Below are 26,718 nucleotides of genomic sequence, written 5' to 3'. Positions count from 1 at the left end.
AAAGTTTACAACAAGATGAAGAATATATTATTGGTAGGATTGCCTTTACAAGTTTTGATAATGCTATAACTTACAATCATTTTTGTTCACAATATATACTTAGTAAACAATGCTCTTATATATTTGAATGTTTAGAACATAAGCACTTAAAGCAACTTAAGCAAATCTGAAAGTTTGAGAACAAAGTTGCAAAAGAGTGCAGAAAATTGTTTCATTAAGTATTGAAAACTTCATGTGGATTGTGTATTGAATTGAATGTCTTAATGCCTTTAAAAGGCTTCCAATCAGCCAAAGCAACCTTCCATGAAGAGGACACACGATTGGAATAAAACCCATTCACTTTGGACGAAAGTTGTTCATTTGAATTTGGAATGAAACCCAAGGTTGGATTAGATTCATCAAAAGTTACATGAATAGATTCTTCCATGACCATGGTTTTCTTATTAAAACTTCGAAAAGATTTGCTTATAAGAGAATAGCCAAGAAAGATTCCTTCATCAGCTTTTGCATCAAACTTTCCTAAATTTTCCTTACTATTATTTAGCACATAACATTTGCAGCCAAACACATGCAAGTGAGAAATATTTGATTTTCTACCTTTGAAGAGTTCATAGGCGGTTTTCTTTAGGATAGGTCTTAATAAGACTCGGTTGGAAACATAGCATGCCATACTAACTACATTAGCCCCAAAATATTTTGAGAGATTAGTTTGATTCAACATTGTACGTGTTAATTCTTCCAAAGATCTATTCATTATCTCTACAACACCATTTTGAAATTCTCCTCCTTGATCACTGCTTATAGTAGCTATTTTCAAATATTTTTCATTTTGAACTCTCTTAGCATATTTGCTAAAGGCATTAAACACCTCATTCTTGTGTACCAAGAATAAAATCCAACTGTATCATGAAAAGTCTTCTACTATCACAAGAGCATAGTAGTTACCGCCAAAACTTTTGGTCCGAGAAAGGCCAAATAAGTCCATGTGTAGTAATTGCAATGGTCTATCAGAAGAAGCCATATGCTTTGGTTTGAAAAAAGTTTTTGTGTGTTTACCCTTTTTACAAGCACTGCATATTTTATCTTTAACAAACTTTATATTGGGTAAACCAACTAGGTCTTTCTTGATCAGTTTATTCAAATGATCCATATGTATATGAGCAATTCTCCTATGCCATAACCATGCATCATGATCATTAATATGTAAACATTTAATGGGAAGAGAAAAATCATTTAAAGCTATCATATAAATATTATTTATTCTCTTACCAAAAAGTTTAGAGTTTTCAAATACCTTACTATCAATGATGCATTTGTCGGGGTAGAACACCACATGGAATCCTTTGTCACAAAGTTGATTTATACTGAATAACTTGTGCTTGATTCCGTCAACATATAGTACTCTTTCTATTGTAGTAGAAGGTGGCTTCTCGACTCTACCAACTCCAAGAATTCTTCTCTTATTGTTGTCACCATATGTGACGTAGCCTTTGTCCCTTGGAGTAAGGATAAAGAACTTTCCTTTGTCGCCCATCATATGTTAAGGATAAAGAACTCCAAGAAATGATTGAAAAGCGATTTTTTTTTTGATTGAGAGGATTGTTGTGATGTAGTATATTATACTTTTTGGATGGTTCTGGTTATCTTTTGGTTGAGGATTCTTAGGAATAAGTGATGAATGAAAGATTTTTTTAGATGAAATTTGATAGAGGAGTTTTTTAGATGAATGATTTTTTAGAGGATGGTGATTTGTTTCCAGGATTTTGATTTCATGTCTCATATGTCTATTGAAAGTTGAATTTTGACACATGCTTGAAAATCAAATCAAATCCCCTATTAACTTCAAAGAGAAAGTTAAGTAGATTTTGATTTTTTCTTTTAATTAAAATTCAAAAATTTGATTTATGCTATTATGATGTTTAAAATTCAAATTTAATAAAATTCATAAATTCAAACTTAAATCATTTTTATTTTGGAATACATCAAAATGTTATTTTTTATATAAACCCAAAATGTTTATCTTATTGTTATTTCTTTGAAAAAATGTATTTTGGGCCGGACAAAATTGAGTATTCACAGTCATAAATCTTATGTGTTACTTTCTCTTGCTACTTCAGTTGTTTTTCCATAGTCCTGATTGATCTGGTCATCTGCTTCTACATGAGTTTAGATCCTCTACATTACTAGATAGGTTAGTACATAGCTATGATTATGACATGTGGCAATGTTAGTTTTTAATGGTCGGGATTTTAAAATATAATATTATATATTTCTAAATAAATAAATTCATGAAAAATGACAAACATACCTTGTATTCTCTTTATTTCTTTCTCTCTCTTTCATTCCTCAATCCCTAACCAGATCTCTCCATTGACTATCACCATTTCTTTTGTCTTTGCTTTATGGGAAGTCAGAAACACTAAAATTGACACACATTAAAGTTCATTGAAACTTGCATAATGCTCTATTCCTAACGCTCTTTCCAACAAGTGTTATCCACAATGCACATGGATCAAACCTCGACCTTTAACCTTATATAATACTTAAAGTCTAACTTTACTTAACCACTCCATAATACCCAATTACTAGTCTGGTTCCTTTTAATTGCCTCTTGAATACATGGAACGTGCTGAACATAATATAAGATGGGAGAAATTAGGAAAGATGTATAGAATGTTGGAATTTCTGAAAATTTATGGGTCACAAATATAATTCTATAATTGTGTTATGGCCATTATGTAATTAGCCAAAATATAAAATGATCTTAAGTAATTAATTTGGTGGCTAAGGGCATATGTGTCATGAAATAATAATAAGTGTAGATACCTTCAGACAATTTCTGATTTGATGAAGGGACTGAATCAGAATTATTGCAACTAAAGTAGTAACCACTACGAGGTTACTTTTATGGGTTATGGTCCCCATTTGTAGAGCAACAGGTTTTCAGGTGTAAAGGTTAAGGAGAATAAGGTAGGATGAGAATAGTGTTATCCAGGATAGGATAACACTATCCACCCATCCATAAGGCTCATTAGGTATAAGGATGAGGTTTTGCCTCATAACCTAAGATTAAGGCAACAGATCTTCTCCCTAAGGCACACTCAAGAAAGCTCTCTCATTCCCCTCTAGAGAAGCATAAGGAAAACCGTAAGGCGCTCTATCATCTGGAAGATCAGCGCACCCTCATACATTCGAGATTCCGGAAATGGCTCAACAAGGTATGTTCTTCATCTTCACCATGAACTCATTTGGGGTTTCTTCGGTCTGGACCATGGATGTTCCATTCGGGTGTATGTATGGGCATACACATTAGGTTGTGGGAACAAAGCCATGGTCATAAGGACTTCCGCATTCACTCTATGGATTTCGGATGGAGAAGGAATTTCTCCAACATAGAAAATGATTTATTAAATACGTTTAGTTGTTTTTGTAAAGATTTAAATTTTTTAGTTCCTCCTTGCATTTCAGCCTAATTTCTTTTATTACTAAAGGATTCAAATACTATTTGTTATATTCTCAAGATATAAATAATTTCCTATTTTATTCAAAAATTTATTCTTTTAATTTCCGAATTCTGAACAAGTATAAGTAACTTGATAGAATCTATAAAAAAGATAGAGCTAGTGGAAACATATATATTGATTTGTTGGTGGATGGATTCATTCTACCTACTACCTAGCACTGATATTTTAATTTGGTCAAATTTTGAACTTGGACTTGATCTCATCATGACTTAATAAATAATTTTGTTATACCGGAGTTGACCCCAAGTTATAAATTATAAATTTTATATATTTGTATAGATCACTGTATATATAAAGTAAACTATGTCTTACGTTATATATATTGCACAAATTAAAACAATTCAAACTTGTATCTATAGCTGCATTTTTTTAATGAGAAACAATGTATGCATTCACATTGTAAGAATTCTATATATTGTTACTATATATTTATCATTTACATTAGTTATCATTGATTCTTTAAAAAAGTAATTCAAATAAATAATAAATGATATAATAACTATATATAAATTTTTCTACTGATAGTCCATCGATATTACAATTTTTTTTCAACGCCCTTATTATTTTGCACGCTGATGATAATTATTCTTGTCAAAGAAAGTTTGATGTCAAGGTGATCTAAACAAAAATGTTACCTTTTTATGGCATTATTAGGCTCATTCAAATGGTCCTCATCATATTTGTGCAACATATAATGTCCAATTGCAAAAACAAAACTTTGAGAAAAGGAATAAGATATATGTTAAATAATAAATATTTTCTTTTGATATGATAAGATACTTTAATCTCTTGCAAATATACTTTTACTATGTTTCAATTGTGGTATAGTTGTGACTTAGACTGACATAATCTGATCCACTTATTGTAGCAAGTGGGACAAAATCCAATACAGTTGTGAAGAAGACCAAAACCATTGTTAAAAATTTAATTGATTACCATTGAATCTTATCTCAAACTCTCTATACATATGAATGAAGTCTTTATTTCTTGTGTTTTTCCCAAATAAGTTATACCTTATACTTTTCTGAGTAGTGGCTAATTTGTTGATTGCTATAAAATCCTTGAATTTACCCTTATTTATCATCTTTTTTTAAACCTTTCGTGGCTAAGCAGATAAGTTTCTTTGTCTCAATCCGATCAATTCTCCATTTTCTTTGCAATAGACTCTTCAAGATTGAAAGTTTGATCATTGATGTTGAAGTTTGTGGATGTGATCCTTAGAACCATCATGTTGGTTTTTGTCAAAATTGTGGACAAAACTATAACAAAATTTTAGAGTTAAATGAACTTTGTGAGGCACTTTGTAGCATTAGACATCATATGTGCTATCTCACATTTTATATTACTACATGTACTATTAGTCTATGATTGGTTGAAAAATATCAAAGTTAAAAAATTATTAATTAAATATTTTTATGACCTATCAAGTCAGTGGCGATACTGTGTGTATTTCAGGGTGTGGAGATGCACACCCTACATTTTTTTTTTAAAAAGTATGTATATGTATTACTTGTAATTCAATAAACCTACTTTTTTTTGTACGTTTTGTTTTGTGAAAAAAATAATATCATTGGGTTGAATTATTTTATAATAATATGGATATGTAACTTAAGGAACTTCATGATCATTTCTCTAAGACAAATGTTTATTTGTTTCTTTGAATATATTGTTTGAGTCTAACTAATTTCTTCTCTAATTTTGACAGAGCAAAACTGATTGAATGTAAAAAACTTGAATGTACTAATATATGCAGTGACACAACTTGTAAATATACTTGAATGATAGACATATGATTAGTCACAAATGACAATTTATTTTGGTCTTCGTCACATATATCTCAAACTAGTAACAATCTTGTTTTAGTTGTGCACTCCATATCATGGTGGTGCTTAGGGGTGTTCGCGGTTCATTTAGATCGGTTTTTAAGCAAAAAATCATCCGATCCAAACGCATAATTAGTATGCGGTCCGGTCCGATCCATTTATATTAAGATGTTCGATCCAATTCGGTCCAAATATTATATGCAGTTTCGGTCCGGTTTGGATCGGTCTTTTTTTAGACATTAACATATAAATCCTTTCAATTTCAGCCTACAACACCAACAAGGCAGCAACCAGAATAATGAAGAAAAGTTTGATTCTTTTAGTAGTAAGATTAGAAACATCAATATAGTCTAATGATCCAATCATTTTTAACAATTCCATGATCCAATCAATCAAAAAACAAAAAAAATAGCAACGCAACAACAAAAAGTAAACAACAATAGGGATTTAGGGTGTAGACAGAGGCGCGGTGAAGGAGGGCGTGGACAGGGGAGTGGTGGAGGAGAGCATGGACAGAGGCGCGAAGGAGGGTGTGGAGGAGGGTGCGGAGAGAGAATTGAGGAATGAGGAATTAGGGATTTAGGAATGAGGAATTAGGGATTTAGGAATGAGGAATTAGGGATTATGTAGTGCCACTGTCTATCTCGAATACTTTAGTAAAAATTAGGAGATACACTTAACAATATCGGTCTGGTCTAGACCGATCTGGATCCCAGACGTGAAACCAAAGACCGGACCGGACCAATCTGTCCTTAAAAAATAAATCCAATACGATCCAAATACATTTGATTTTTGCGGTTTCGATCTATTTTGTATCGGTTTGCGGTTTTTGTTTTGGAACGATCTGGATTTGAACACCCCTAGTGGTGCTAACTTTGTTAAGGAATATTTTTCTAGTACAAAAAATTCAAACTCAAAATTTTACTTAAAGATAATGAAATATGTATTACTTGAAGTAACTCCATTTTTAATTAATTTTACATTCATTATAAAATTACTTTGATAAACACAAAATGCGGAAAATGACCCCCGTAAGGTGTCATAATTTAATAGCAATCTCCACCTACAGCTGATTTATTTCAATAATATATGACGTATTTTCGCCTAAAAAGAGTTATTATCTCTCCACTTCATTTTTATTGTAGATCTGTTACTATCTCATCACTTCATTTTTATTATAGATATCTCCCTCCTCCAGCCCCCAACCACAATACACAATATTAATGGCAATAAAACCAGGTCAGGTACCTCCCAGCAAATTTGGAAACCCTTTTATCACAACGACGGTTATATATCCCTATTTTATCTTTATGTCTTGTCCAATAGAATTTCACTAAATAATATAAAATATTAATTCATATTTTTATTATAAAAAAATCAATTAAATGACCAATAAATTCATTCCATAACTGCAGCCAAAACCAATTGCTATAGAATAGACCTAACAGACTATGCTAGTTTTACAAAATGGTTTTCTACTCTTATGGTCCACATGGTATCTAAAGGTATGAATAATATGGTGTGTATTTCAATCAAATATGAGTGTCAGACCAGTGTTATGGTCCACTGTTTTACTTTCGTGGTGTAAATGTCATGTGGGGCTATGCTCTCTTTTGAATCTAATTCAGAATAGATGATATCCCAACCGCAATGATTTGGATAAGAAGAACATAGCTTTATTGGGGACCCTCTTTCACAATAAAAACTTATCTACCATAGCTGCCATAATGGTGTCATGTGGTGTCATGTGTCATCAATAGACCAATTTTCTATCCCATAATATTTATCACTTCATATATCATGAGTTATAATTGATTAAAAAATGTATTTTAATTAAATATACAATTATTAAATATTAAATATTTTTCTGACCAATCACAATTCATGACACATGAAGCGACAAATATTATCCTGAAACCATCTTTCTATGCTCTCTCACGCACATCCTTTGTTGCTTCTCACACATTTAAAATTTTGATTTCAAGTTTGCATCTAACAGTATCCTAATAATTCATGAACTCTAGCAATGAACAAAAACATCAAGTTTAACACCCCCAGCCCCCACCCTCAGAATTTCAAATAATTTTTAATTCCATATTGATGACTAAACATTGTATTCATAATACTTCCCATGATATTGTACTAAATAAAGACAAAACCTTTAATTGTTTGGTCTCTTTAAAGCACTAACAATTAAACAATCTTTTTAAGAAATACATAACACAAACCTTATTCTGGTAGGATAATATAAACATGAGCATAGCAGGTTCCTTAATCACCCCTTTTGTGGTAATCAGCCTCAGGTTCATGCTCTTTGTACCTGTCCTTCACAGATTTAACATTAGAGTTACCAACAGCTTCTTCAGCACCATCATATGTCTTATCAACAGTCTGGCTTGCCACCCCTTGCTCCGCTTCCTTCGCCTTCTCCTCTGCAACTCTCAGGAACTCTTCAGCCGTCGATGGTGCCCTCTCTTCAATCACACGGCTACCGTTGCCCTTATTTGCTTCCCCATAATTCTAATAACAATCAACAAACACAAATTACAATTTTTTAATCTGAGATTGCAACTTCTAGATCAACCAACCAAACTAACACTTAATTGTAACCAAGGATAGATAACTTGAAATTCAAAACAGTCAAAATTCATTCTTACTTGGACCATTCTTAAAAAAGAACTCACAAATAGTCCTAGAATTCTTGGTATAAAAATTAAAGAAAATAAGAAGAAAAAAAACACCAAGAGAGTACAAGATAAAGGTGAATAAGGTACCTTGATGGTGTTGTAGAAAAACGGTGTAGTAGGCTTGAGCAAGGAGGATTGTGAAGAGGTATGTAGAAGGGTTAGGAATTTGGCAACGGTCATGGTGCTTCACTGCCTCGATCAACAGGCAAATGTTTGTTTGAAAGTGACGAGGTTGTAAAAAATATTGCTATTGGGAGGGTGGGGAGTGGGGACGTGTCTGCAGAAGGAAGCTAATGATAGGCACGTGCTGTTGTTGAATAGTGCCACTAAATGCAACTCAAAAGGACAACATTGTCGGCTGCAGGCTATGTACCTTATTTATGTATAGTAACAAAATAATGCTACAATGTAAACAAAAAAACAAAAGGAGAAAAAAAATAATGATGCTCTAGTATAGAGACCGATCCATAAAAAAACATTTTTAAATATGCAACACCTATTCAAACCATTTCTAAGTGTATTCTGACCAGTTGATACCTGACAAGTGGTATTAAAGTTAGTACGAAAGTGCTAGCTTCACTGCATATTTGTTCAATCCTAGAGCATACTATGATGGTTTCCACAAATCCTTTTGGCAGTGATGGCGCATCCATCAACCACCCTCCGATTTTTAGTGGCAAGGGGTACGCCTACTAGAAGGTGCGCATGAAAATATTCATTGAGGCGATTGACACGGATTATTTGGGAATCCATGGTCAATGGTCCTTTCGTTCCACTTCACTTGATGGAGGATGAACCTAAAGAAAAGTAAAAAAGTTTATGGACCGATGATGAGTGTAGAAAGGTTCAGCATAACCTTCATGTTAAAAACATTATCACATCGATCCTATCTTACGATGAGTTCTTTAGAGTATCGCAGTGCCAAAATGCTAAATAAATGTGGGACACTTTACAAGTGACTCACGAATATGAGCTATTTCGCGCTAGACTAATGCGTTAACACATGAATATGAGCTATTTCGCATGATATCAAATGAATCAATTAGTGAAATGCAAAATCAATTTACTCACATTGTTAACCATTTAGTTGCCCTAGGTAAAACGTTTGCTAAAGGAGAGTTAACTAACAAAGTTTTGCATTGCCTTGACAGGAAATGACAGCCGAAAGTAACTGCAATCATGGAGTCAAAAGATTTAGATTCCATGCCTTTAGCGACTCTGTTTGGAAAATTCTAGGAACGCGAGATGGAGTTAGGGCGTTTGACCATGAATGAAGATTCAGTCCAGAAGAAGAAAGGCATCTCTCCCAAGGCAACCAGTTTGCAAGATCAAGAAGATGATGACGATTCTGATTCCGACCTGTATGAGGAAACCATGAATCTCCTAGTTTGAAAATTTGGCAAATTCCTAAAGAAAAGAGGGGGATTCAAGAGGTTTTAGAAGAAAGAAGCATGATACTCAACCAAGAAGGGCAAGAACTCAAAGGAGCGCTTCACTTGCCATGAATGCGGGAAGGTTGGATATATGAGGCTAAAATGTCCAACCTATCTCAAGAAGGTTGAATCTGAAAAGAGCACTACTCGAGACTTCAAATCAAAAAGAGCATACATCATGTGGCATGCTCTCGAGGAGGAAACTACATCGAGCACATCAGATGAGGAGGAGTATGCAAAACTATGTATTATGGTGAAAACACAAGAAACTTGCAGCTCTAGTGGATAAGATGATGCAAATGAGGTATATTCTAATACTTCATCTTCTTCTGATGACTCCCCTACATATGATGAATTATATAATGCATTTGTTGAATTACATGAAGAACTTAAAAAGCTTGTTAGGATTAACATCGATATAAAAAGGGTAATCATATTGCATGAACAACAAATCATTAAAATACAAAAAGAGTTAGATGAATTAAAACTAGAAAATGAAATCCTTTACTTAATCTACTCCGATATCTCATGTAATTTCTCGAAAGATAATTTATGTCAACCTACTGTATGCAATACTTGTGAGACATTGCAAATCAAAAATTCAAATTTAAAATAAAAAATTGCAAAGCTTACATACAGTAGATTTAACGTTGACACTCTACTTGCTGAATCTAGAAATGCTGGTAACCGCTTGGGATTAGGTTATAAACCCCAAACTAGCAAGAAAATACCATATAGGAAACTTGTAGTCCATAATCGTAAAACGTCATACACTCACATGCCTACTTGTTTCTATTGCGTCACTTATGACCATACTACAACTTCATGTTATGTTAGAAAGTATGGTGTGCCTGATGGTACTTATATTTGGGTGAAGAATGGACAAAATACCATGGTTACTAACAGAAAGGGACCCAATATCAATTGGGTACTAAATAAGACAAGTAATTTGTTTTGCACGTATGCCTACGAATGCATGGACATCACAAGTACTTAGATAGCGGGTATTCGAGGCACATGACAGGTGACAAATTGAAATTCCTAGATATCTCACTCAAAGAAAAAGGGTATGTCACTTATGGCGACAACAATCGAGGAAAGATACTTGGAATTGGAACATTTTTTTTGAAACAGCTAAAGCAGAACCAATATATTGAGATAGCACAAGGGATGCTAACCCAATACAACAAACCAAAATAAAGGAGTTAAGACGACTGAATGATACAAAACCAAGGGTTAACACACCAATTAGCAAACACACAATTCATTTTCCTTACTGAAAAAGAAAACTAGAACTAGGAACGTACTTGAATAAGATCCAAAATACACGTGAAACTGCAATTCTTACCATTGAAGACACCATCATTCCTCATTAACCATAGAGACCAAACCAAATCATACACCAAATATCTATGCTCTTTTTATTTCTGCACTGTTGAATAAACGTATTGAAGAACTCATAACAATCGCCTTGAATATGCAAGTTGACCCCAATCCAATTAAAGACCTTGTTCCAGATGTTAACAGCGAAGGGGCAATAAATGAACATATGATCTATTTTTTCAAGCTCCACATCACATAATTTACAATGTAATTGAAAATGCACATGGGTGGTTGAACGAAGATCCGCATTCTCTGAATTTTCCACTACTTCATCTGCCTCCACTTCAGATGTCGACTGATGCATCTCTAGAGCAACACCAGCCTGCGAAAACCAACTTTCCGTCTGAATCACCCTGTCCATATCAACACCAATAGTAGCATCATCTATAATTACCACCCCACCACCAACCGACAGACTCCTCACAACACTAGCCCCAACCACCCCAATACCAACCTCAAGACCCACCTTAGAGTTGGAACTATTGGTAATACTTCTCAAGTTGTGATCGAGAATATGCTCTATGTGGAAGGCTTGGAGCACAACTTATTAAGAATCAGCCAATTGTGTGATAAAGGTAACAAAGTATCATTCGATTCTGATTGTTGCATTATTCGTGATAGTATATCTCATAATGTTAAGTTTGTTCGTCATCGTATAAACAACATATACATGGTTAATTTGGAGGATGTCACTAAATTTTTCTCAAAATGCTTTATCTCTAGAGAGAATGACATCTGGCTTTGGCATAGGCGCGTTGCGCATATACATATTAAACACTTAGATAACTTGTCATCTCACGATTTAGTTGTTGGTCTACCTAAACTTAATTTCAAATCTAAAGAATCTTGCGACACTTGCCAAAAGTGTAAGCAAGTTAAGAACTCATTCGCGTCTGAACATGTTATCTCCACAACAAGGTCTTTTGAGCTTCTCCATATGGACCTGTTTGGACCATCGCAAATCATGAGTTTCGGAGGTAGCTATTATGCCTTGGTAATCGTAGATGATTTATCTAGGTTTACATGAACCATGTTCCTTTTTTCTAAAAGCGATGCATTCAAATCTTTTAAAAGCATTGCCAAGCAAATCCAAAATCAACTTAACTTAAAAATTGTATATATACGAAGTGAACATGATGGTGAGTTTGAGAACCACATGTTTGACAAGTTTTGCAATAAATATGGTATCCTGCACCAATACTCGACTCCTGGAACTCCTCAACAAAGTGGAGTTGTTGAGAGGAAAAATCGTGTATTAGAGGAGTTGGCCAGGACCATGCTTAATGAAAGCAAAGTGCCTAAATACTTTTGGGTCAATGTTGTACATACGACATGGTATGTCATAAATCGAATACTTCTTAGCCCAAAATTGTTAAAAACTCCTTATGAGTTATCGAGAGGCCGAAAACCTAATATATCTCATCTTCATGCCTTTGAATGCAAGTTTTTTATTTTAAACAATGGAAAACGAGCTTTAGGAAAATTTGATTCAAAGGATGACGAGGGTATATTTTAGGGTATTCGATGCATAGTAAGGTATTTAGAGTTTTTAATAAAACACTATGATTGTAGAAGAATCGACTCATGTTCATTTTGACGAATCTTCTCCAAAAGAGAAGAGAAATGTTTTGTCTGATGATGTTACAAGTGCTTTGAAAGAAGCATACACTCAGGACTTGGAAAAGGAAAAAGAAGATAAGGATGATCAAGAAGTCAATGAGGACCATCATGATTTTCCGAGGACGTGGAAAACCAAGAAAGATCATCCACTTGATAAAGTATTAGGTGATATCTCTATAGGGGTGGTAACCCGTAGTTCTTTGCGTAATTTTTGTAATTTCGTTGCTTTCGTGTCACAAATAGAGCCTAAGACCATAGTTGAGGCCATAGAGGATGTGCGTCGGGGTATAGCTATGCAAGAAGAGCTAAACCAATTTGAGCGTAATAATGTGTGGGACTTGGTCCCCAAACAAAAATACCATTCGATAATTGGCACTAAATGGGTCTTTAGAAATAAACTTGATGAATCTGGCTTAATAATACGAAACAAAGAACACCTTGTGGCCAAGGGATACAACCAAGAGGAAGGTATCGATTACGATAAAACCTATGCCTCTATTGCAAGGCTCAATAATAATAATAAATAATTTTGTCAATAATATTTTTTATTATTAAGAGGCTTATGTTAAAACATAAATAAATTGCACTTGGATAAAAATAATAATAGAATTAAGTACCTGAGAGAGTAAAGATTTAGTGTGGATGAGCTTAATGTCCAAATACACGTGTCGACCTTCTATTGGCTGGGAAATTGTGCGCAGAAGACTTCGCCACGTGGCAGTCTTCTGTTGGACAAGCCTGGAGGTGCACCGCACTTTTGATGCACCCGCACCCACTGGAACAGAAGCTGTAGAGACGCTGATCAGGTGAGACCACGACTACGTGAGTCTCGTGCACCCGCGTGTACTAGGCGATGTGACTGGATGGATGAGAAGGTGCACAGTGTCTGATTTACACCTGATTGCACAGGATTATACCTCGTGAATGAGTGTGTCGTGTTCCTATGTGACGCGTTCATGTGAAGCGTGGTAAGCTCGCCTGCGTGGCTCGATCTGAGGCGTCCTTTGTGTGGTCAACCAAGCAGTCTGCGCATCCAAAGGTGGGAAATGCAAGCTCACCGTGTTATTCTAGGACCGACAATACTGGATGAAGCAGTGTAATTTTGGCAAACCCCTCTCTAAACAGTGTTGTATGGAGTTTATTTTTTGTATGTTTTGAGAAGAAGACCCCTTTATTCCTCCAACCCCCTTCCTAATAACCCTAACACATATTTATATTAAATAAAAATAACCTAAATCTCTAAAATTATGGTAACCACTTTTATTTTATCAATTTTTTTTTGCAAATTTTAAGGGACATGATCCCACTTGATTTTCTGGTTATTTGACTAAGTTTTTTTTATATTTATTTTATTGTTTTTTATTTGAAATTCAAATGAGAATATTAGGAATATTTCATGGGTTTTTATTTATTTATTTTCATAAATTCAAAATAAATAAATAAATAGTTTTACTTATTCATCTAATATTATAATTTTGAAAAACCAAAATAAATAATAAAAAACACTTTATTAATTTTGCAATTTTAGAAAAAAAGACATGGGTTTCTATAAGCCCATTATTTATTTAATTTATTTTCAGAAATCTAAGTATTTATTTTTTGTGAAAATTATTTTGAAAAATGTTTTGGGCCTTTTCTAGGCCGGACAAATATGAGTGTTCACAATTTGAAATGTCAATGATGAGAGCACTTGCCTTCTTCCTGGGATTACAATTCAAGCAAATGAATAGTGGCATATTTGTTCACGAATCAAAATACTACAAAGAATTGCTACGCAAATTTGAGATGGAAAAATGCAAAGAAGCATCCACTCCTATGGCATCCTCATGCTACTTAGATAATGATGAAAAAGAGAAAGCAGTAAAGGTAACTAAATATCCTGGTATGATAGGCTCTCTATTATATTAACTACAAGACGTCTTGATATTATGTTTAGTGTTGGCATGTGTGCGAGATATCAATGTATGCCTAAGGAATCACACGTTACTTCTATTAAACGTATCATGAGATATTTAAAGGGAATCCTTAATATGAGATTATGGTATCCTAGGGATGCCTCACAATCCTTGGTAGGATATTCTGATTCTGATTTTGTTGGGTGTAAACTAGATCGGAAAAGCACTAGTGGAACTTGCCACCTATTAGGCAGCTCCTTAGTGTCATGACATAGCAAAAAGCAAGTTTATGTTGCTTTATCCACCACTGAAGCGGAGCACATTATCGCTGGTGTGTGTTGCGCTCAAATCCTTTGGATGAAGCAGCAACTTATGGATTTTAGTCTCTCTTTCGAAAAGATACCGATTAAATGCGACAATACAAGCGCCATAAACCTATCCAAGAATCTCATCTTGCATTCTAGAACTATAATTTAAAATATTCAGTTTGTTCCCTAGTGTGGAAGAGGTTGGTCAAAACTCGATCTCATTGTTGAATTCGTGCAAGTGTCGATCTTTAACTGCTTGGGTGGGTACCTGAAAAGGGACCTTGATGCTTAAGTCATTATAAGTGCAAATTTGGTCTACCTTTGTGATGTAGGAAGTTTTTTTTTGCGTTGTAGGTGCTGACTCCGCTATGTCCTACCAATATCGTCCTTTTGCCTAACTACGTCGACCTTTTGAGCATGATTGACAATCATATGGACCAAAACTTCTTTGCCTAGTTATAGGCTTGGTTTCTACTGGTCGACGGGTGATGGTCAGTCCTAGCATTAGGATGAAATAGTTGCCCCTAACCTAATGGCATGATCGTAGATGGGTGTGGCATTAGACTCAAGTCTTTCATTCCGGCGATCGTTGTGAGACTGAGGAGGATGTTGATATGACTTGGTTTTATGGGTTGTGGTATTTTGGAATTTCATAAGTTTTGGGTTCTTCGTAAGCATTTTTGGTGCAAAATATTTCAAAATTCAGACAATTTGACTTGATTGAGTGGTGTCGTTTTTCCTTTTGTGAGTTCAACTAGTGCACACCACATAGGTGACAACCATTATTGTTGTTGAAGTGTTTGGCACATGGTTGGTCGAGAAATGCCTTGATATTTGTTCAAACTTTACAAAGGAGTGTCTCTTTGTCCACCAATTAAAACATGACACCTCATTTTTGTGTTTGCTATCACACTTTGAAATTAATGATGGTAATCAATGGTTAAGATGCATTTGGGCCAACCTTGGGTACAAATGGAACGTCCAAGGCCCATCTTCTCTCTCTATTGCCCCTGTATATAGAAAGGCTCACTCGTTCTTCATGCTCTCACTTTTTTACTTTGATATTTTTATGCTCCCAAAGTTCTAGCTCTACAATTTCCAATTGCTTATGTTGTTCTTTCTCCATGGAAAATGCATGGTGTTGTGTGGTTGGTCATGAACTTTTCTAAGGAGTTCCTAATAAGTCTCGCTAGTATCGATCCAGAATCGGGACCTAGAACGTGAGGTGTTTGATTCTCTCACTTGTTTGAATGGCATGTATTCTGAGTGGAACTTGACTAGAAATGCCTTGATGTCTTTAGATTATAATGACTCTAATGGTTGCAGGTCAAGATTGTTTGAAAATTTGAATAGTGGGCTAATTTATTTCCCCCAAAGATGATGAAGATGGGAATCCCTATTGTTGGGTTGATCATGAAGTCCGAGGAATAACCCATATTTTCTTGAGTAGGATACGCCTGAAGGTCACTTTGATGAAGTAGACAATTGGCATGGAGAAATACATTGTTCTACCCTCTACCAGTGATGGTCGAGCATGCTCTAACCTAGGTTTTGATTGTGACTACTAGTTGCTCTTAATTTTTGAGACATACTTGTAGAAGGTTTGGTTGTGTCTTCCTCTAAACGAATGGTAGATATGCGTTCTATCTCATCTCTATGTGGCGCCTTCCCAGCTGCACCTAAACTCCTAGGGGTTCATCTGAGTGTCGTAGTTCTTCTGTAGCTTCACATATAGGAGCTGGATAATAGGACTCAGTTTGAAGTTCGAAAGATTGTGTTCTCTTCTTTTCTTGGATTCTCTCAACCACCACACCTCCTGATGCTTAGTGTAGCTTAGGGCTTCTTAGAATGTCCTAGTTAGGTTAGTAGTTAGATGTGTGTGTTGCTATGATTTCTAATGACTTATTATCATTTAGTTTGTAACCTTGACTTATATTTTGTTGCTTTGTGTATTTGTTGAACATTGTTACTATCTTGTGGTACTATCTGTTGAACATTGTTATGTACTACATTATGGTTATTGCTATTTTGTATTTGATTATTCTGGAATTTATTTGATAATATGCATGTGGATGGTATAACCTATAAGTCTCTACAAATGAAATACACAAAATTTGACAAATTACCTGATTATCAGTCTTCTTAATCGATTAATTGTTGAAATAATCGATTAAGTACAGACCTATATTCAAATTACTAGCCAATTTGTTAACCCATTAATCGATTAAATGACTGCTTAATCGATTAACACAATAAATTTTCTATTCTTTCCATACTTTTGGCTATACACTTCATATTTTATCATTACTTTTTTATCATGTCAAAATGGGGAGAAAGTTTGTGTTGTTTGAGTTTTGAAGATTGTATATACATTTATTTAGCTTTCGTAGCTTCCTTATAATCAAACCTCACGCATGGATTGAGTGGGATATTAAATTAAGGGGAGCAGCACATCAACTAATAACAATTGCAAAACAAGTTGTCTGCCATCAAGCTATTCAAACACATATATACAAACAAGGGTTTGTCATCATCAAAAAGGGGAGATTGAAATTGCATGTGTGCAACATTACATAGTTTTGATGAAGATAAGGATAAAAGGCAAGCTTGAAGAAAATGACAACTTAACAAACAACAAAGCCAAGACTCGAAGTTCATCAAAGAAGACTTAGGATAAGTTTTACTTTTCTAGAAGTCTTAAGATGTTTGATTAGATAGAGTCTAGGCTAGGTGAACCTTGAATAGAAGTCTCACAAAATTAAAATTGAACAACTTCAAAAAAGAGGCTTGCATACATACAAACATGATCATGCATCTACATATGATTTTAGTGCATCAAAATTTTACAACTTTTGAAAATCATGTATCATACATATACATATCAGGTATAAGGTTCATCATATATTAAGAAACTATTTTTCAACACAGTTAATTGATGACATCATGTGATAATCAATTAAACGAGAACAAGACTCCGTTAATCAATTAAGTATATAAGATTAATCGATTAACAAAGTTACAACAGCTAAAGGTATTAATTTCGTGACATCGTTAATCTATTAAGACACGTAGAAAATAGTTTTATATAAAGCCTGATTTATTCCCATTTTCTCATAGAACACAAGTCTTGAAAATTTCAGAATTTTAACTTTCAAATTCATTTTGAATGAAGTTTTTGCTGTGTAAAAAGTCATTAGTTTTCTTTGACACATGAAGGAGAGATAAGGGTTGTTTCATTTGAAATTATCAAGGGTGCATCAATTGTCAAAACCATTCTTGAAAAACCTAGAAAAATTGCATATAATTCTTTAAGTCTTTTGTGAGATTTCTAGTGAGGTTTTAGTGGTATTCTGAATTGTTAGATTAGCACATTTTAGGTGTAATTACAACTTGTAAATTTGAGACGGTTTTCTTGAGTTCTGTTGGTGTGTTAGTATCATCGTTTGTTAGAGAATTGAATTGTAAATCCTAGCTGCACTTAGGTGGTGCATTCACTAGTACAAGAATCTTGGAAGTAAGTTAGGAGTGGTTGGGGCCAGAACCATAGTGGTGTCTTCACTAGTACAATAGTCTTGAAAGTGAGTTATTAAGTTTATTGCATGCTTTTAATCTGCGATATTACTTAGGCATAAATTCGTTAAGCATTGCATATGAACATGATTGAAATTGAGGTTAACTTTCTATGCAAGAAACAATATTTTCAAGAAGAACAAGAATCAGGTTAATCGATTAAACTTGTGATTAATCGATTAAGTCGTGTTGTCATTAATCAATTAAGGTTCTGTATAATCGATTAAATTGGTAGTTTTCTTAATATCTCATTAACCAAAAAACAGCTATAGTAATCCACTGCACCTATTATTAATGATTTCTTAACTTTCAAATGAACTTATTATTTCAATCGATCTACTTAATATCATTCAATTCAATTATTTAATAACCTATCTTTCTAAAATTATAAACTTTATCGTTTTAATTTTGATTATTTATTTTGATGTCATTAATAATATATTCGAATCCTTTACTTAAAAATGATTTCGCCCATCATGGCCTAATCTAGCCAAGAAAGTGAAGTAAAGAGTGAAAACATAAAAATATTAGTTTAGTGGTATAAGATTTCACTGGATCCCCAAGGTTGAGGTTCGATTCCTGGGAACGAAACTTATTGGGAGTGGCAGCTACGAACCCCAAAAGAAATTAGTTCCTTACACAAAAAGGTAAAAAATGCTCTTAATAGTACCAAAAAATTATTTATATGGCATGAATAACATTTATATTTAAAATTTTACAACAAAAAAACTAAATTATATCCACAACATGAGAAATTAGATACATTACCCTTTCCATTTTTTGCCAATACACATATTACTCCTAATTTATAAACATATATTCTACTTAGTACCCTCTATGAGAAGTGAGTAAAGGGATGTGAGTTTAACTACACTTACCTCACTACTGGGAGGTGAGTGTAATGTCTAAACAAACGGGTAATAAAACTAAAAGAATGGTAGTTTAATTTTTTCGAGAGGTATCATAATGGTGGGAATATGAGAGTATCTTTTTTTCTTTCATTTTTTACTTTTATGCTTGCTTTTGCCAACTTTCATGTAATAAAAAATGTTCAAAATAATCTTTGAAAGTATGAGGTTGCATAAGACTCTATTTGGGAGTGTGATTTTAGAGAAGAATGAAAGGTAAATGAATACTTTTGAAAACTTTTCTCTTATTTGAGAGTTGGATGAAGGAGGGGGAAAAGTTTTCGAGAGTTTCTAAAACCCTCTAAAACTATTCATGTGTCTATTTTATAGTTCCCTCAATTTAAGATTTTTCTAGGAAGACAAAGTGTAAAAATTACTAAATAATTTTAGTGAAATTATATAATTATATATTACTGTTCATGTCTCATTGTTAATTACATTTTTAAACGGAAAATAAAAATTATTTTAACATTATCATTAGTTTATCATTCTCTATCTAAATTTCATACTCCTAAATCAGGGAGAGGATTATCTTCTTTTCTCCTTTCCTTCCTCCTCTTCCTAGATCTTTGATCTCTCATTCACTTTGTCTCATAATTCTCAAACATAGCCTAAGAGAAAACGGAATGATAAACAAGTCCTCTTGACATAGTTTAAAGTTGAGTCTTAAAAATAAAATAAAATGTGGATGACCTAAGGAAAACGTGAAATGGTTAACATTGTAGAGGTCAATGAGAGGAGAAACTAATCAAGAAATAAAAGAAAAGGGGAAGTTTGTTGTATTGAAAAGAATAAAATAGGAATTGAGTAATTTGATTGTAAATAACCAATCTCTTTCGGAGTATGTGGTTATTCTTTTAAATAGGTACAATTCTTAGGAATCGAATCCTTCATCTTTTGGTCGTTCTGAGGAACTACCGAAACTTTATACCATTAGACCAACCTTTGTTGATAATTTTTACCTACATTCTAATCGCTCATGACTTTAAATGTTCAATTCATGTATTCATTTGTCAGGTTAGTTACTGAAATTGTCTACTGACAATCAATTTAGTTCTTCAAGGACTAAATATGTAATTCCTTTATCATGGAATAAAGTCTTTATTGAGGTGATTTAGTTCTTCAAGGACTAAATATGTAATTCCTTTATCATGGAATAAAGTCTTTATTGAGTTGAGCTACATGAATCTAACGATATCATAATGCTCTATCGTAAATTATGTTCATCAATAAAGCATTGAACTCTAAATCTTTTTTATCATTTTCTGTATGATTTCTTTTTGTCTCCCTCCTCCTTTAGGAATTAGACAAGCTTTCATTTGATCTACTATCTTTACGGAGGCTTTTATCTGTCTCCTCCACACATGTCCAAACCACCTATGGCGCAATTCTACCATCTTCCTATAATAGGAGCTACTCAAACTTTCTCCCTGATGCATTCATTTTTAATCATATCTTGTCTAGTATGTCACTCATACAACACAAGATTCTCATCTTTGCTAATTTGTTCCGATCTATATCCTAGATTGGTGAACTAGTTTCTTTACCCCCACTAGTTTATGCAAGTACTAAAACCCTTGCTTATTTTTAACTACATTCGGGTGGCAATGCAGCGGCCCTTGCTCTTTCGACAATGTACTCGGACAATATAGTGTGTTTCTTCTAGGCAACGACCTAACATTAGCATTATCATATCATTGATCCATATCATAGAGTTTCGACAAAATTTTATGTTAACTGTAAATTACCTAATACAACAGTCACTTTTTATTCAGGCTTACGACCTGCTATACATTGCATAATGTAGGTTTGCATAAAATAACTACTATGCTATCTAAATGTTTTGTGATTACTGTGAACAAGCACTCTAAAGAAAAGCAAGACAGTAAGTAGCATTATTTTATATATAGTTTGTTCTTCCTATGGAGATCAGCTATGAACTTAATAATTACCAATTCCATTACATCAATTTCCAAGGTAAATGAATATAGATATGAATAACAATACAATTCAGAGATATGCGTGTATTTTATGCTTGTTTTAGAGAGATATAGAGAGAGATTGCAACTTCCTGCTATTCTTGTTTCTTCGTGTACTCCCTTGGTCCAAATATTGTGGACCCAATTCTCACATTGGTACTTCCCATTTCAATCTGAAAAGGCAAGAAAGAAGAAAATAATTACTTAAGCATGCCTACAAATTGTACAAAACACAAGTAAATAATTCCTAGTAAAAGAATAGTTAATTCATTTAAAAACGTACAAAGCCAACTCTGGTAATTGATCCATCTATAAGAATCTGTTTGCGAATTGATTATTGTCGGGCAATGGAGGGAAGGGAAATGTTTCAGAGCCATAAAATACACTTGTAAGATGACTCTCAAACTCCCTATTTTCTTTCATTCCTCTTTAAAACCTAACTCACAAACAGACCTCAAGTATTTCCAAAATGTTTTCACAATCAATCATATATTAAATCTAAAAGGGATGTGCATGTCTCATCAAAAATTTCTCTATAAACCATTAATATCAAAGAATCCCATTGCCATTTCTATAGTAGTTGTCAATTCTTCTTTTATGAGCTGAATAGCATCCAGAATTGTGAGGTAGTCACAGATTCAATCATTGAAAATGACCATCAAGAAAGGAAGTTTATTGCTGAATAACTTTAGCACACTATTCTATACCGCTAGCTCAAAATCCCTGGACATGCCCATTGACAGTTCACATTGCTCCTCATCCATTTCAAGTGCCTCGCAAACATCGGTTCTGCACTTCGATAAGCACTGGTTTTTCACAAAAGAAAAAGTCTTTACTTCACCAAATAGACATTTAGATTTTGGAATACAGGGCACAAAGCCATCAAGCTATGCTAAAATAGTAACAAAAAATTATAAAATTGCAGAATGCTCCAGAAAATTAGAATAGAATTTATTACCTGAAAGTTCTCCGGAGTGGAGGTATAGTCAGGCCTCCCTATTGTCATTAAGCCAGAGAACACTAGGTTCGGGCAGCAAGATTTCACATGTTTTGCAAGCTCAACACAATTGGAAGGGTCAATACCAGATTTGGCTACAAAAAAACAAAATTCCATAAAAAAATTGATATATAATATAGGTAAAAATAAGAGATTATGTTTTGACAATCGATTCATCAAAAGTACTTCAACCAATGCCAGTGCATAACAGAAGGGTCAGCTGACTGTAACTAATTAATAACTTTTTTTAAATAATTCATTATTTTAAGGTGAACTAACATGCTTCTCCACTGGTATTTACTTGCACCAGAATCTTCAGTGGATTTCTTCGAAGTGTTGAAACCACACGGTCAAGATGATTTGCGACCTGTCAGTTCCAGAAGTTTGTGGCCACAATAATGTTCGTCAAATGGCAATTCACATTAGTTAGATATGTATCGAAATTACGATTTGGAATTTTAACTAGTAAGGTAGGCCTTATACGAGGGTAAGGTTGCGTACATATAGTCTCCCCAGACCCCAATAGGTGGAGCCTGGTTCATTGGGCCGCTCTTTTTTAAGGTAAGCCTTACCCAAGAGCTGATACTAAATGCTAGTTGATAATTGAGCAGACATGAAGACAGTTATCTACATTCCTTCAAATTATAGAATTGAATACAAAGGCAATGAATTCATTCATACCTTCAAGAACTACAAGTAATATTGATTGTAAGTCTTTACCTTCTGATTGTCAACACCCTCAACCATGGCCAGATGTGGAACTCCGCCTGCATAAAGCATGCAATGTTAACGTTCATGGTTCACCTAATCTAAGGGTGCTGCAGGAAGGAACGACGAAACAAGCTCAAACAAGATAATACAAGTCTAGCAATATTTTCAGGAAGTCCAGAATCAACTAGTGTGAGGTCCAACACTTTGCATGCAGCTCAGATTGTGAAATTGAATTGCCATCGTCATTCAAACGCCTTTAGATTGTGAAGGGTGCAATAAATCATAACAAGCAGCAGTGGTCAAAACTCAACCAATTTTATGAAAAAATCACATTCATTGCAAAGTACTGAATTTTTTAAAAGGGTGATTGCACCTTAAAAAAAGCATATTTGCAAAACAAGAAGCAATATTATGATTCTGAAATTAACTCAACACAATTTGAACGACACATTTTCAATCCAAATCCTAGTAAAACCACAAAGGTTATTATACATTATCGAGTAATTAGCAACTTATTCCTAGAGTTATTCTCCCATTTGCGTGTTAGTCCTTAAAAAATGTACATAGTCCTTGAATTTAATCATGTATAGAGTTAATCCTTAAATTTATAAAACTTGTGCCCAATTTAAGAATAAAACACTTCAAAAGTGAGTTTGCCTCTAAAGTGGTGAAGTAAGGGTATATTCGCCCTTGCTTTGATTAAGTACATGAAGATATGAACCCACAAAATAATCTAATGGTAAGTTGCTCACTTTAAGATACAACCTCAACTTAGAGGAGTGTTTTTCCCATATTTATTGGCCATTATTATCTAATAATAAGAGAAATTTGTACTGTGAGATGGTGAGAGAAGTAATTTTGGCCATGATCAGATAAAAAGTTGTCAAATAACCACTTTAAAAAGTTATCCACATCTTTTTCCCTGAGTGAAATATTATGACTAGAGTGTGAGCCTTGGCAACATTAGGGGTGAGCAGGACCTGACCCTCCCCACTCACCACGATGATCGTGCCCTAATATGGTCGAGTTTCATCAGGTCTAGGGTTGGGTTTGGATTCAAAAATTAGATTGAATCAACATTTAGGACCGGGTAAGGGGTGAGCATGACCTGACTCGACCCGTCCCTTCCCATAGTCACTACTCATCACCTTTATCTGTGTGTATATTGACTCTATTCAATTGAATACAAATTATGACATCTCTTTGGTCGAAAGTATCATAGATTCTCTAATTTTTCATATCATGTATACATGATTAACAATGTATATGCAAATATCATTCATATGTCAAATTACATATCTATACTAATAAATAATATTTAGAAGACTTTACCTAAAAAGGGTATGTATTATATTTAATCGAGTCTAGGGGTCGAGTTTGAATTTAAATGTTGGCCCGATCGACATTTGGGTCGATCTAGCTTCGGGTTCAAAAAATCATGTGACCAACATTTAGGATCGGGTAAGCCTTACCCAACCCAACCTGACACATGCTCATCCCTAGGCGACATGGATATAATGAGTTCAAATTCTGAAAATATCATTTATGCTTGTGCGGATAATGCTGTGTAAATCCACCCTCCCCAAATTCCACTAGCTAATAGTCTTCCTTCTTTCGTACATTAACCTAAAGAAAAAAGGAGTTTCCTAATTAGGAATGGCAACGAGGGATTGAGGTTGAGTTTGTGCTTACCTAACCCCGAACCCGAAATCCAAAACCCGAACCCGAATTAAGCGGAGTTGAAAAAAATGATAACACCCCAAATCCATCGGGTTTTGGGTAACCTGAACGCGATGGGAACCCGTCCTAAACATATATATAGATTTTTTGTATATATATTTATGTGTAACTTTGTAATTCTACAGTTACGGGGCGGGTTCGGTGTAGGGTATCAACTCTACCAAACCCGAACCCGAAAGTTGAACTCGGGATAAACCCGAACCAATCACATCGGGTTTTCCTGGTTAAATTTGGACTGGTACCCACAGGTTCGGTTTTCCTTGTCATTCCTATTCCTAATAGATGGACAAAACTGGAAGAGAAGAAAAATTTCAAGCAATAGATTACTAATTTACTCCCACATCAATAGAATAGAAGTAAAATTTGAAACAAAACCCTATAAATACAACCATACCCAAAAGCGTTTTGGCTTTGTTGCTTTGCAAGTGTCCAATGAAATGCCACTCAATATCTTGTGGAAGCTGCAGTAGGCATGCAATGAATTAGAAATTCTTCCACAGAATTCGGAACATTCTAGAAGTTCCATTTCTGAATGTTCTAAAAATTGAAACAACCTGGGGAGCTTTCTCCACGATTTCTTGGACGTAGTTCTCGCCGAAGCACCGGTGACCCGCGTCGTAGAGTTGCCGGATCATGGAGACGGGTTTCGTCTTGGAAACAGCTACGACCCGAATCCGATCGAGTTGGGAATTGGATCTCTCCGCCGCATGCTGGACTCGCATCATCACCGACCGGAACGCCGAGACTACGGCGCCCTCCGCTGCCACTGGAGCAGCCATTGGTTGGTTCAGAAACCGGAGTGAGTTTTGGATTATTGGACGTGGGTGAAAACTAGTGGAGCGTGTTATGTCATGTGTCTGTGGTGTGGAGCTAATAACCAAACATTTTTAAGATTTTGTTAGGTGACAGTTTGAGTGTTAAATTTTGGAAGGGAATGGAGGAAATAGAAGATTTGGTAATCATTTTGTTTTATTCATTTTCCAAAATCCAACTCTCAACTAACCGTAAATAGAAATGAAATTCTTAAAAATTTATTTATAAGTGTATTTTATGTCTTTTAAACATTCTTCTTTCCTATGTTCTCTTCAAGAAACAATTCTACTTCCAAAAAACAATTTATAAATAGATCCTTAGAATTAATATTTATGGACTTTATTTGAGTTTAAAGATTTAAATTAATTATTTGCATTATTTTTATTTAAAAGTTAATCAAATAAAAAAGGAATAATAGATAATATAGTGCAGTGTAAAAATTATTATATTGTTAATGTATTTATCATATTCTCTTTCCACAAACTATATAATTTATTCTTAACCTATTATTCCTTCTCATTTGTATAGTTGTAAAAAGTTCTTAAGGTGTATACATGCTTTTTTTTCTTTATAAAAGAATTTGTATATAATATGATTTTTTTTCTATAACTATAGTAAGGGTGGAAATATGTCTTTGGCTTAAAAGGTTTGACATATTTAACATAGTGCAAACTTATTCAGACATTTTGTTTGTTTAAGCTCTTTTTTCAAGTCTTGGCTTAGCCTATTTAAAAGTTGGTCAAACACGTTAGCCTATTAGAAACTCTTGCATAATTTAAGACATTTAAATAGATTAATGAAGCTCTAAATAGACTAATAGGTCTGCCTTTAGATAAATTAATAAGTCGGCTTTAATTGACAAATCTAATTTATCAAGTTCTCAATGCTAAATTGCATATTGGATTTATATATTTTTTATTTGTTTTATCTATACATTATATAAAATAATTAATATAAACATAAAACAACATTATATAGACTTGTCTTTTAGGCTTACTAGTTTTTTAAGAAGCATGTGTCTCAACTATTTAGGTTAAATAGACTTTTTAAAAAGGTTGAGTCTACTTTTTTAATAAAAAGGTCTGACATCACCTATTATACATAAGATACTAGATCTCTGATAGACGAACTAACATGTTTCCTCTCTTAATAGAAGAATTAGCTTTATTGGCCAAAAACTAGTCTTATGGATATACACATGTGTCTAGGTGGAATCCCTCAATATGGTTTTGTCAAGATAAAGTTTTATTATTTATAAATGTTAACAAAAATTAGTATTTTAACTCATATATTGCATCTATAGAATTCTTTTTTTATATTATACAAA

General features: G+C 34.0%; 3 protein-coding genes across 4 annotated transcripts in view; 1 reads left to right on the top strand and 2 right to left on the bottom strand.

Moving 5' to 3' along the window:
• On the bottom strand, positions 7,448-8,369 carry LOC109345893. Its single transcript, XM_019585151.1, has 2 exons — positions 8,122-8,369; positions 7,448-7,867 (listed from the first exon to the last, which is right to left on the bottom strand). Exons 1-2 carry the CDS (start codon positions 8,212-8,214, stop codon positions 7,619-7,621), a joined length of 342 nt encoding a protein of 113 aa, XP_019440696.1. The 5' UTR covers positions 8,215-8,369; the 3' UTR covers positions 7,448-7,618.
• Positions 21,020-25,498, bottom strand: LOC109345892 (proline synthase co-transcribed bacterial homolog protein-like). 2 transcript variants are annotated; one of them, XM_019585149.1, is made up of 7 exons: positions 25,133-25,498; positions 24,973-25,039; positions 22,848-22,894; positions 22,407-22,494; positions 22,089-22,222; positions 21,838-21,936; positions 21,020-21,303 (listed from the first exon to the last, which is right to left on the bottom strand). In XM_019585149.1, exons 1-7 carry the CDS (start codon positions 25,355-25,357, stop codon positions 21,226-21,228), a joined length of 738 nt encoding a protein of 245 aa, XP_019440694.1. In that variant the 5' UTR covers positions 25,358-25,498; the 3' UTR covers positions 21,020-21,225. The 2 variants fall into 2 exon arrangements, with proteins under 2 accessions (XP_019440694.1, XP_019440695.1); XM_019585150.1 differs by lacking the exon at positions 21,838-21,936.
• LOC109345891 (1,4-alpha-glucan-branching enzyme 3, chloroplastic/amyloplastic) overlaps positions 23,500-26,718 on the top strand; it is a 40,020-nt gene continuing 36,801 nt past the window's right edge. Inside the window, exon 1 of the mRNA XM_019585147.1 lies at positions 23,500-23,510. The gene's annotated coding sequence lies outside the window, so the exon portion shown is untranslated. The remainder of the gene's footprint in view (positions 23,511-26,718) is intronic.

The sequence above is a fragment of the Lupinus angustifolius genome, chromosome LG04 (genome assembly GCF_001865875.1).
Source record: "Lupinus angustifolius cultivar Tanjil chromosome LG04, LupAngTanjil_v1.0, whole genome shotgun sequence".
Classification (NCBI taxonomy): Eukaryota; Viridiplantae; Streptophyta; class Magnoliopsida; order Fabales; family Fabaceae; genus Lupinus; species Lupinus angustifolius.
Note: the sequence above shows the minus strand (reverse complement) of the source record. Positions and strands in the feature narration are given on the sequence as shown.

What these genes read in the sequence shown, in the direction of transcription:
- LOC109345893 (XM_019585151.1), bottom strand. Translation starts at nt 8,214, where the DNA reads ATGACCGTTGCCAAATTCCTAACCCTTCTACATACCTCTTCACAATCC. An exon ending in TTTTCTACAACACCATCAAG is followed by an intron (nt 7,868 to 8,121) that starts GTACCTTATTCA and finishes GATTGTTATTAG; the next exon opens with AATTATGGGGAAGCAAATAA.
- LOC109345892 (XM_019585149.1), bottom strand. Translation starts at nt 25,357, where the DNA reads ATGGCTGCTCCAGTGGCAGCGGAGGGCGCCGTAGTCTCGGCGTTCCGG. An exon ending in CCACTCCGGAGAACTTTCAG is followed by an intron (nt 21,937 to 22,088) that starts GTAATAAATTCT and finishes GTGAAAAACCAG; the next exon opens with TGCTTATCGAAGTGCAGAAC. An exon ending in CCAGGGATTTTGAGCTAGCG is followed by an intron (nt 21,304 to 21,837) that starts GTATAGAATAGT and finishes TTGCCTTTTCAG; the next exon opens with ATTGAAATGGGAAGTACCAA.